The sequence below is a fragment of the Phalacrocorax carbo genome, chromosome 11 (assembly GCF_963921805.1).
Source record: "Phalacrocorax carbo chromosome 11, bPhaCar2.1, whole genome shotgun sequence".
NCBI classification, from domain to species: domain Eukaryota; kingdom Metazoa; phylum Chordata; class Aves; order Suliformes; family Phalacrocoracidae; genus Phalacrocorax; species Phalacrocorax carbo.
In genome coordinates, this window is record NC_087523.1 from 2,080,213 (window position 1) to 2,091,986 (window position 11,774).

The 11,774-nt window shown below is 58.5% G+C and overlaps 1 protein-coding gene across 3 annotated transcripts; it reads left to right on the forward strand.

Moving 5' to 3' along the window:
* Positions 1-3,911: 3,911 nt before the first annotated feature.
* On the forward strand, positions 3,912-11,752 carry ARR3 (arrestin 3). 3 transcript variants are annotated; one of them, XM_064462813.1, is made up of 17 exons: positions 3,912-4,335; positions 4,877-4,907; positions 5,261-5,321; positions 5,710-5,754; positions 6,155-6,354; positions 6,465-6,524; positions 6,776-6,843; positions 7,148-7,283; positions 7,378-7,462; positions 7,588-7,660; positions 8,210-8,347; positions 8,856-8,939; positions 9,238-9,261; positions 9,341-9,393; positions 9,761-9,770; positions 10,752-10,754; positions 11,108-11,752. In XM_064462813.1, the coding sequence occupies exons 1-17, from the start codon at positions 4,319-4,321 to the stop codon at positions 11,205-11,207; spliced, it is 1,188 nt and encodes a 395-aa protein (XP_064318883.1). In that variant the 5' UTR covers positions 3,912-4,318; the 3' UTR covers positions 11,208-11,752. The 3 variants fall into 3 exon arrangements, with proteins under 3 accessions (XP_064318883.1, XP_064318881.1, XP_064318882.1); XM_064462811.1 differs by lacking the exons at positions 9,761-9,770; positions 10,752-10,754; XM_064462812.1 differs by lacking the exons at positions 9,238-9,261; positions 9,761-9,770; positions 10,752-10,754.
* The last annotated feature ends 22 nt before the right edge of the window (positions 11,753-11,774 follow it).

Here is an 11,774-nt window from a genome sequence, read left to right on the forward strand (position 1 = left end):
CAGCCCGCTAGATTTTGGGCTGGCAGCTCTGGGCTGCACGGCAGCAATTGCATCTTTCACCAGCGCCTGCCATGGGGACACGCAGTGATGGCGGGTCTGTGCAGGGATGGCGGCTGGAGACCCCCATCCTGCTGGAAACCCACCGGTGCTGCTCCCTCCCGTTACTTAACAGCATGGCAGTAATTCCCCGCCGCTGCGGAGGCGCCTGGCTTCGGATTAATGCCGTCTGCGCCACTTAATCCAGATCAGGGGAGGAAGACCTGGAGCTCTGAGGGGCTTTGAGAAATCAGTGGTGCTGGCTGCGGGCGTTTACATAAGGTGGCCGCCGTGCGCAGTGCTGGAGGCTGAGCCGGGACGTTGCCAGATGCACCAGCACCGGCACCCGGGGAGCGCTGCCAGCACCTGGGGACAGTCATATTTTGGAAGGCAATGTGGGTTCACCAGTGCCAGCTTGCTCAGGGGGCTCCGGCTCCACCCGGGCTCCCTTCGGAGGGCAGACCCTGTGGATGAGGGCACCGAAGCTGGAGGATGCGGGAAGCCCCATGGCTGTTCACTAGGGAGGCAGGACACTGTCCGTCAGGAGCTGGAGATGAAGCCAGGCCCCCACGCGTTCCACCAGCCCCACATCCACCGACGTCCTGCCCTGCTGGATGGGGATGACCGAGCTGTGCTTCACGCAGCACATGGACCTGGGGGGACGGGTGGGATAAGGCAGAGGAGAGGAGCCTTTGGCCATTTATTAAACAGGAAAAAGGAAGAAGCCCTCTCTCATTTCCCTATTATTTTTAACACAGCGCTGCATCCCCCAGCTTCCTTCCCCGCCGCTTGGCTCGGCGCATAGCACAAGCACAGGAAGGGATACGTGGTCTGTCCATCTCACCACTGTTTTTCAGGGGAAATATCTGCCCCCCCCCCCCCCCACCTGGGCAAGTTTTCCCTGGATGAATCTACCCAGTTGGGATTAAATCAAGCTGAAGCCACCCATAGTGAAATCTGCACTCCGTCCTCACCACACTCTGCAGATCCTACAGCCACGCCGATCTCAGAGGCCTTATTAAGAGCCTAATGAAGAGCCGCAAACAGAGAGCTCAGGATTAGGTGCCCTGGGCATGGCGCTGGAGGCGGCCGCTCCACCATCCCCCCCCAGCCAGACAGTGAGCGTCCAGGTGGGGCTGCTTCCTCCTCCTCCTCCTCCTCCTCTTCCACCCCCCGGCGGGAAGGTCACAGTTCACGTGTCCCCCCGACCTTGGCAGAAATAGCCCCTACTAATCTACAAACTAAGCAGCTCTCCTGTGTGCAATTAAAGAGATCACAAGTCCTGGCCTCGGGCAACGCGTGCTGACAGCTAAAGCCCTGGGCAGCGGGGCTGGTGTGCTGCGGTGGCCCGCAGCGGCTCGTGGTGGCTTCCAGTGGCTCCTGGTGGCCCATGGGGCTGGGGCACAGGTGGGCTGAGTTTGGGAGGGGTTGGTACCCAGGTGCTGAAGGTCATTGAGTTGATCCAGGGGGCTGGGAGGAGGCTGCCAGCAGCTCTGCAATGGAGGCACAGAGGTGAGCAGGGATATCCTGACCTTGGTGCTCAGCTCTGGGGGCTGAGCCAGAACCAAGTGCATGCTCAAAGCAAAGGGTCTGGCCGAGCCAGCAAGGGCTTGAAGGATGCTGGATGTGAGGAAGGTGAGTGGGGCCTTAATGGAGCAGTTTGCAGGCTACCCTGGGCTGTCCTTGGAGTCTGTGCCCTGTCCCTAGGGCCAGCCTGGGGGCAGCACCCATGTGAGCATCCTGTAGCCACCCCTGCGGGAGGGGGATCCTGAGCACCAGCAGCGGCCGAGGAAGGGTGGTAGCAGGGAGCACTTCTCTCCTGGCCGGCTGTAAGGCAAATCCACGCTGCACTTTCAACAGCTTTTATTTGCAGCAGCAAACCTTGAATTAATGATGTGCGAATCGGTCAGGCGACACCAGCCTGCAGTGTTATGAAATGACGTGGGGGCTAAGCAGATTGCCCAGCAGTACTGGCGGACAGCAGCAGGTCTGTGCCTCACCACTGAGGGGTGGCCAGCCTTTCCCCGCTGCTTCAGGGGGGACCGAAGCCTGGCACAGAATCTGCCGCTGCCACCCTGAGCCTCATGTGTGCCTTCGTGCCATCACCTTGTTCACCAGCATCCCTGTGGCAAGGGTGTCCTAGACCACAACAGATCACCTCTAGGTGACCAGCCAGACGGGCACGTTGGCCAGGCAAGAAGCTGCCTGCACCTCCCGTCCATCTGTTAGCCATTCAGCAGTGTGTAAGGGAGGGATAAAACCAGGCAGGTCCCTCCCTCCCCTCTGCCAGCACCATCCACCCTCGTGCCCAGGGCAGGCCCAGCTCCGCTTGCCTTAGGGGCAGTTGTAGAGAGCCCCCGTGGGAATCCGCGCCCCTGCCCGTTCCTCTGCCTGCATCCCTACCCACCAAGAGCAGAGCTTCCACCTCAATTACCATCACCTCGCTCCTAAGCCCGTTTTGCCAATCTCCATAAGCTGCTTTCTCAGGGCTCCAGCAGCAGCTGTATTTATAGCCCACTCTTACTCATGAAGCATCTCCCCAATTAATAAACTAATAGGATTCTTCCCGAAAGCACCTCTCCCACAGCGCAAACACACACACGCGCGCTACGCATCTCCAGCCAAAGCCAAGCAGGTGAGATCAGACGCCAGGGGAGGGACCGCTGAGGGGGTATAAGAAGCTGCAGGACTGGGAGCAGCCCATAGCGACTGGGTGGCAGTGGGACGTGGTGAGAGAGGAAGAGGAGAGTGTCTGTCTGTCCACCCACCCACCAGGTGAGTGCTCCCACTCTGCTGCCTGGGCCCTGCCAGTGCTTTGGGGCTTGAATTCTGCTGTTTTGTAAAACACCCTGGGGGCAGGGGCGTTGGTGCTGGACTGTGGCTGGAAGGAGTTTGGTTTGGGGCTGAAAGGGGAACAACGTGGCCAAAAGGATTTCAGCGTGGCCAGGCTAGAGGGCATGGGCGGCAGGGTTGGGTAGCAGCATGGGAGAGCTTAGCCAAGCCAGAAGGAATCCGAGTCCCCTCTCAGGGGCTTGGGAGATGCAAAGGAGCAGTTCAGCTCTTCTCTCCTCCATCTTTCATCGCCTTGTCACCAGTTCCTGGGCTCTGGAGAGGGACAAGCCCACAGCACCGCTCTGTTCCCACTCCTTTCGCACCCTCTCTTGCTGCTGCCCAAGAAACCCTGTGGGCGAGGACGCCTGAGCTTCACATCCTGCAGCACCTGAGGGCATCAAAGATCCTGTGTTTGGGACTAATCCCTTGTTTTCCCAATGGGGAAAAGGACCACCTCCTCCTCCCCATATTGATTTCTTCTTTCTCCCCAGCATCCCTGCGGTTGCATAAAGAGGCAACTCTGCCCGTGCACCCCTGGGGCTTAAAATCCTGCCTGGGCTTAAGCTCTGCTAATGTCAGAGCTGCCTAACTTTAAGAAGCTGAGCTCATCCCATCTAATCTCCCAGCGAATCAGCTGGTGATCAGTGTGATATTTACGGTTTAATTCTGGGTGCTGGGCTTGGGCAAGCAAAACACAGGCAGCAGCTGGGCAGGGCTGGGCAGCCTCGGCCAGGCTCCCGGCATGAAGGCAGGGCTGCCAGCACTGCCGTCCCAAAGCTGGCTCTGGCGCTGCTGGCCAGGGATGGGGACGGAGTGGCTGTGGGTCAAGGGGCTGTGCACGCCAAGACCCCCTGCCCGTGGGGTGATTAAGCTGCCCTTGATTGTTCTGTCTGTAGTTTCCTCACTCTCCCATGAGTGATGAGACAAAACAAGCCCGTTCCTGACGTTAAGCCGTGACAGCCAATTTCCTGCAAACAAGAAAAATTCATAAAATTGAAACTCCGTAAGACCTTTTCTTCATTTTCTTGCCTTTCCCAGCCTTGAAGTCGCTCCCTTGGGAGTCACCCCTGTGCTTTCTATTTTCTGAAGCCTGCCCTGCCTGGGGCATCGCTCTCCCTTTTTCTCTTCCACCTCCTCTTCACTGCCTTTTCGGCTGGGGGTGAGGGGCTCGCTCGGCTCAGCTGCCCCCCCGGGGTCTCCAGCCACCAGCATGTGCCTCGCACACTGTCCTGAAGCTGGGCAGCCCCAGCTGAGCCCCGAGCATCCGAGTTCTGCCAGAGCAAAAGGCCCAGCAGCGCCGTAGCCCTGCAGTTCATTGAGACGTGAATGATTCTGTCCCACCGGCTGGCAATGGCTGGCGGCTGCCGCTTCCCCACCGCCTCGCCCAGCACTCCCCACTCCCCCTCCATTTCTCCCCGCAGATCTGTGCCTGCGCGGCCGCTGATTTAAAATGGCAGAAGGAGCAAAGTAAGTGTCTCTTTTTTTTTTTTTGTCTTTTTTTATTGGGATGGAGCAGGGCACTGTAGGGTGGGAGCGGAGGGAGAAAGTGAGCCCCCCAGCTTCCCCCACCTGCTTCCCCCACAGCGGGGTACACAAGCTTGCTGTAGCATGATGGTGCAAGTCATTGCGGGACCAGCAAAGCACGTTCTCGTTTCTTCTCCACGTTGGTGCTTTCTCACTTGCCTGTAAGACACAGCCAACTAGTGCACCCCGTGCTCGATGGTCACACGCTGAGCTCAGGAGCACCGCATCCCCCTGGGCAGCCAGACCAGGCAGGCTGGGTTCTGAATTCGCAGGACACTGAGTTTCCCAAGGCCAGGACATCCCATGCACACTCTGGCTTAGCTCGTGGAGATGCACCATGCTCGCAGGGGAAGCCCCCTCCCTCCTCGTCCCGGGCAGATGAAGAGTCACCCCCTCCCTGCCTGCCCCAGGAGTGGGCTGTGCCACGAGGCATCCAGCCTCGTCCAGGGCATTCCCAAACCATCTGTCTGTGTTTCCTCCACAGGGTGTTCAAGAAGACCAGCCCCAACGGCAAGGTGAGTGCATGCATGCAGAGACGGGACTGTGCACCCCAAGGTATGGGCTGTGCCCGTGCGAAGGGGCTGCGGGGCTTCTCTGGGGTGGCTCTGCCCATGGGATGGGTTTCCCTTCCCTTTGAAATCTGTTTGATTCCTGCTATAGCAGCCACGATGCCACCGCAGGGCTCGCTTTTCAGAACAGAAATTGTGAAAAACCCCTATATGAATCCTTAAATGCAATGCCCGGTCCAACAAGCTAACAGCAGGGTTAACGAGCCCCCCAACACCACCCAGGTCTTGAAAATTTCAGCCGGTTCCATGGCAAACACTAACCTGTTTCCTTCTCTCCTTTTACCTTGTGCTGCCTCCAGCTATCCATCTACCTGGGGAGGAGAGACTTTGTGGATCACGTGGAGTCAGTGGACTCTGTAGGTGAGTGGGGCCGTGCCCACCATGGAGGGGGAAGCACGGGCAGTCAGCAGCCAGGGAGAGCGGACCCTGTGCCAGTGGCTGCTCGCTTCTGCTTCCCACTGGAGCAGGAGGAGCAAGGGCAGCTCCAGGGGAGCAAACATCTTCTCTTCCTGCAAATACCCTTACAGAAAAATGGTGGGGAAAGGGACAAAGTCCCTTTGCAAAACAACTCAGCCACGCTGCTGGTTGAGATGCTGGAGGAGGCATCGCTGTCCCCCTGGTTGGCAGCTCCCCTTGGGCACCTTTCCAGCTGATGAGCGGATTATTTGACTTTAAAAAGCGCTGTATTTTTACAAGGATCTTCCTGGGCAGCCGAGCTTACTGGCCCTACTTCTCTGCTTGTTTGCAGATGGTGTCTGCTTGATCGACCCGGAGTACCTAAAGGACAGAAAAGGTATTAAGACACAAAACCCCACATTATAAAGTGGAGGGATGGAAACCCTTCCAAAGCTCACAAGCAACCTGGGACTGTAGTCAGGTTAAAACTGCAATGAGTTGTCTACAGTTCATCATACATCAGGGCCATGGCAGCGGATCCGGAGAGGAAAGCTGCCTCTTTCTCCTCACCTCCTCTGCCTGGGGCACTGGCTTTGAAGTTACCTGTGCCTTGCAGAAAGATGTCATGAATCCTGTTAATTTGGTGTTTGAGGTCTCGGTCCTGATGACAGGGTCGTATTTCTCCTAAAGAGTTATTAAAGCAGCTTTTCTTTCTTTCCTCTTTTCTCAACCCCATGCCTCCCCTTTATCTCACCCTTCCCCTAACCCCACTCCTCTCCCTTTCCATCCGGCCTCAGTGTACGTGACGCTGACTTGCGCATTTCGCTACGGCCGAGATGACCTCGACGTTATCGGGTTGACCTTCAGGAAGGACCTCTATGTCCTGACTACCCAGATCTTCCCGCCAGTGCCGGACCAGGCACCCAAAACCCTCACTCCTCTGCAGGAGAAGCTGACAAAGAAGCTTGGGGAGAATGCCTACCCCTTCACCTTCGAGGTAGGGGCTGCTCAGCTCTTCCCCACTGCACACCCCCATGGTTTGCACCAGGGCTCATCTCTGGGCACCCTCTTTATTTACTTTTTTCTCTCTTTCCCTGTCCTGCCCAGATTGCCACCAACCTGCCCTGCTCAGTCACCCTCCAGCCGGGACCAGATGATGTGGGAAAGGTGAGCTGCTGTCCCCGACCCATGTCCCCTGGACCCGTGCCCTCTGGCAGGGGTTTAAGTTGTGGGGCGCCAAAAACAAGAGCTGCTTCTCTTTCATGGGGACTTGGCCCACAGGGTGAGGGTTGGGGAAGAAGGATGGCTGGGCCTGGGACCAGGATCTCCAGGAATACAGTGCAGGAAGGAGGGGAATGAACCTAAACCTCAGGCAGCTCTGAGCCCCTCCTGCTTAGTGACCCTATGTGTCCCCCCAGGCCTGCGGCGTCGACTTTGAGGTCAAAGGATTTTGTGCTGAAAACCTGGAGGAGAAAATTCACAAGAGGTATTTGCAGGGCATCCCTTTCCTGCCCTGTGGCCCTACGACCAAACCACGGGATGTTTTTGGGGTGGCAAGTGTAGGGGTCGGGCTGAGGACCTGCTGTCAGCCTGTGCCACGCTTGGATGGGGCACTTTGCCCAGAGGAGGAGCAGTGGTCCCCATGCCAGCGCCCACCACATCCTAAGAGCAGGCTGCAGCTTGCCTCCTTTGGCTATGGTGTCCCCGAAGAGAGCCGACGTGTCCGCCTCAAAGGCCGTGACAACACCTCCCTGCCGGGGGGCTGGGGGTGACCACTTCTCACCCCGCAGGAACTCCGTGCGCCTCATCATCCGCAAGATCCAGTTTGCACCCATGAAGACAGGCCCAGCCCCCAAGTCGGAGACCACCCGGCAGTTCATGATGTCCGACAAGCCCCTGCACCTCGAAGCCTCCCTGGATAAGGAGGTCAGTACAGGGGCAGTCCTTGACTCGTGGCACCACCACCATCCCCACGGATGGGGACCAGGATGTCACGTAACTGAGCCTTTTCCCACTGCAGGTCTACTACCACGGAGACCCCATCAACGTGACCGTCAACATCAACAACACCACCAACAAGATTGTGAAAAAAATTAAGATCTCAGGTGAGAGGAGGCAGGAGGGGCACGTCCCGGCAACCGCCGCATCCCCGCCTCCCCATTGGAGATGGGGACCTCGTGCCGGTGCCCCTGCCCTGTTGCCAACACTGCGTCCTCTCGTCTCTCCTCAGTTGATCAGATCACAGATGTGGTCCTCTATTCGCTGGATAAATACACGAAGACTGTGTGCACTGAGGAGATAAAGTATGTAAAAAGGGGCTGGGGGTGGTGTGGCATCACAGCCAGAGGGAGGAAGAGAAAGAAGGAGGAGGAGGAGGGGAGAGTGATGGGGAGAGGGGGCGGGGAAGGTGGTTTTACACCAGGCAGCAAAAATATCAGGGTTAGAAGAGCAGATGCAGAGGAAGCAGAGGAGAAGGAAGGCTGTGGACACCATGCTCCCCAGCACAAGCTGGTGTTGGCCGGGGAGGTCCCTGGGGGAAGGTGCACAGCTGCCCCCCCACACCCCTCCGGCTGCTTCCTCTCCTTGCTTTGCATCTCTGAGGCCAGATGCAGCCTCTGCACCTCTGAGAATGAGGAGGGCTGCAGCAAAGGTGGAGAGAGGGGGTAGAAAAAAGAAGTGGTTGTCTAAGGGAACGAAAGGAGGAAACAGGCCCAGGCAGCTGCGTGGGGAGGGCAGGGTGGGGGGGTCTAGCTCTGCCCAGGTGCCCGGTGCGATGCTGAGCATCCCCAGTGGGTGCTGAGCACCCACCAGGCTGGTGCTGGCTCTGAGCTCTCCTCTCCCACCCCTTCCAGTGAGAACGTGGCGGCCAACTCCACCTTCTCCAAAACGTACTCCATCACCCCCACGCTCTCGGCCAACCGTGAGAAGCGAGGCCTCGCTCTCGATGGCAAGCTCAAGCACGAGGACACCAACCTGGCTTCCTCCACCATGTAAGAGCTGGGTGGGCTCCCCCCGCTGCCGACCACACTGGACCCATGCCTTCCCCTCTCTCTGATAGCCTCCTGCTGCTCTGGGTGCTCTGGGCTCCCACCAAGGGTCCCCCACACCTCCTGTGCCTGAGCCCACTCCATCCAGCTGGAAAATGTAGGGATTTTGTGGCGTGGCCACAGACCCACCTCTCATCTCATAGAATACATAGCCTCCCATTCCCAAACATCATCCAAAGCCCCGCTATCCCTCTGCAGAGCTGCATCAGGTCTTGTCTTAGGAGTAAATCCCAGCTCAGGAGCTCAAGTAGCCTCCAGAAACAGCTCTGTGCCTTCTGCCAAGTGACTTCCCCTCTCTTTTACTGCTATGTTGTGTCGTCCTCTCCTGCTACAGCCCAGTGCACCCCATATGAAACAGGGCACAGAGTCAGCCCCGGGAGCTGCTGTGGGGGGAGCGGACGGGGTCTGTGAGCTGCCCGCCTCACCACTCTCCACTCTGCCTTTCTCCTAGCCTGAGACCCGGCATGGACAAGGAGGTGCTAGGCATCCTGGTGTCCTACAAAGTGAAGGTCAACCTGGTGGTGTCCCGAGGAGGGTGAGGCTCTGTGGACATGGGGGGCAGCGACCGTCCCCTTGGGCCATGCCATGGGATCTTGTGCCACTGGGAAGATGCCGAAGGGACTCGTGGCGCGGATCCCCTTGTCCCTGTCCCACTCCCTTGGGCCATGGGGCAGCCTGTGCTGGGCTGCATTCTGACTCCTACACCTCCATCCCCATCGGTGCTGCCCTTCACCCCTATTATAGATCATCTTTGACCTTATTATAAAGCAAAGTCTAACACCTCCCCCCCTCTGCCTCGGCTGATTTCTGTCCCTTCTCTCCCGCTTCCACAGCATCCTGGGGGATCTCACTTCCAGGTAAGGAGGGAGCTGCCTGCAGGGCCGAGCATGGTGTGGTGCTGGGTGGGTTTATTGAAAGAAGTGCTTTTCCTTCCAGTGACGTTGGTGTCGAGCTACCTGTCATCCTGATGCACCCGAAGCCTGCGGACGGTAAGTAGCGCCTGGGATGCTGCTGAAACGCGGGGGAGGAAGAGGCAGACCCCGTTCAGAGGGGAATTGGTAAAAGCACCACTGATGCAGCCGCCTCTGTGCAAAGGGCCCTGCTCTGTCCCAGCATCCCTGGCTGTGGGACAGGCAGAGCTGCTCTGGCTGCGTGGCAGCCATGCTCTGTATGGGACCAGCCGTGGGAGCAGCATTCCTCTCTGCAGAGCCCCAGCTGCTGCCCATCTCAACATCTCTCTTTCTAGAAAAACACTTGAGCTTAAAGAACAGACGTTAGTTGAAATGTCCTTTATTAACCTACATGTGTCTGTCTCAATCCTTGCCTCCCTGTGCTTTGCTTATCAATGGACTACAGATAAGCCAAGGTAAAGAGATGTTTCCTTATACCTCAGGACAGTGTGTCCTCTAACATTTAAACCATAGAGATCCATTGCAGACGGATGTGACAGATCCGTCACGGACGGATGTGATGCCCCATTCCAGTTTAAGATTACATCCTTGAATTAAATCACCAGGGCCTCAAAGTCTTGAGCCCCCATGTGACAGCAGCCAGCACAACACCCTCCCTCCATGGTGGCACAGGCAGCAGGAGCGTTGTCGCAGGCTGGGAGGATTCAAATGCTGGGCTCGGCATGTTCTGCGAATTTCCAGGGCTTATTTTACAACTCCCCTTGCTGCAAACGCAGCAGCCTCTCCTGCTGCAAGCCCAGACCACGCCTTTTCCCTTGGAAGCAGCCGGCAGTGCTGCGTCTCCCAGTCACAAGTGGCCCCCATCCGCCCCACGCTGAGGTCCCTTCGTCCCTGGAAGCGGCGCCGGTCACAGCCCCGTGCCCCCGCACGCTCCCCAGTGCCAGAGCCCTCTTCTCCTCCCACGACATGAGCTTATTCCAGCTGAAGCCACAGCTGGGATTGCTTCCCTCCGGGAAGCCTCAGCATGCCAAACCCATTCCTGGCAGCCGTGCCTGGCAGCCACGGCCGCCAACCAGCCCCGAGGCCAGCCCTGGCTTGCAAAGCCCCAGAAGGCTGATTTTTGTGTCTGGTTACACCCTGCAACAGGACACGAGCGCTGGGACTTGGAGCCTGGAAACCCAGGCTGCAACTGCGAGGCTTTCACACCAAAGCCTATCAGTTTCCCAGCTCAGCGAGGGTATTTAAACTTCGAGAGGAGGAAATGTCTCAGCCTGTCCCCACCATCGCTCCCTGTAGATTTTGCCAAGTCGTTTCACATTCACAAGCTTTTGGAATGGGTTTTGCTGACTCTTTTTTTTCTCTCCCCCCCATTTTCTTCTCCCGCTTTTCATTTTGTGGCTCTCCCTTGATGTCATTGGCCACTTGCCTTTCACAAGGAGGTAACTCATCTCTTTGTCTCCACTTTAATTTCTTTTCTTTCCCTTTTTTCCCTTGACAATGCAAAATATGGTCTTAAAAAACCACCAAAAGTTTCAGGCGGGAGCTCAGCTCCTCCGGTCACGCACGCTTGCAGTCGAGCCAGCGATTCCTCCCAGATTTGCGTGCTCGGGCCAGGCCACGGCTCGCAGGGACTGTTCCCTGCGGCGTGCGGGGTGATGGCGCTGGGGCGAGCACCGCCTTGTCCCCTAGGAGGAGCCGGGTTTGGGTGGCAGCAGGGATTTCGCCCTCTCCGCTGCGGTGCTCCCCGCAGCCACCTTCCCCGGGGCTCACCACGCTCCGCTCTCCCTTCCAGCGAGGAGGACATCGTCATCGAGGAATTCGCTCGCCAAAAACTCAAGGGGGAGAAAGATGACGAAGACGAGAAGGAGGAGGCTGACAAGGAGGAAAGCTAACCTGTCGCACGGAGAGCCACCGCGCCCCGGTTTGGGACCTAGATGCCCGTAGCGTGTTCCCCGCTGCACCGCACGCGGTGCCGCCGCCTCAGCCCTCTACGCGCGGTGCGATGTTATTCCCCTAGGTACACCCTCCTCCCCCGGGCTCCTCGCACCGACTCCGAGCCCTGGCTGTGGTGGCGGGAGCCACCCGGTACAACTGCGTGCGGGCTGGTGCTCCCACCCACCTCGCACCCATGGGCGCCAGTGGAGGAGACGGGGAGGGTGCACCGGAGCCCGGCCGAGCGCCGTCAGTTTGTCGTTTGCCTGCGTTACGTGATACTCTGTGACACCGTTATAAATAAACCCGCCCCGGTGACCCGGTGCAGGCTCTGTGTGGTGGTAACCGGGGCCGTGGGGGAGACCGGAACGGGCAACCGGTGCCTCGGGCGGGGCTCGGCGGGAGGGCTCGGGGCTGGAGGAGCCGGTGGCGGCGGCTCCTGGCCGGGTCCCTCCCCCTTCCAGTCCCCGGTACAGGCCGCCATTATCGCCGCCCCGCGAGGGCGGCCCGTCGCCGTGGCAACCGGA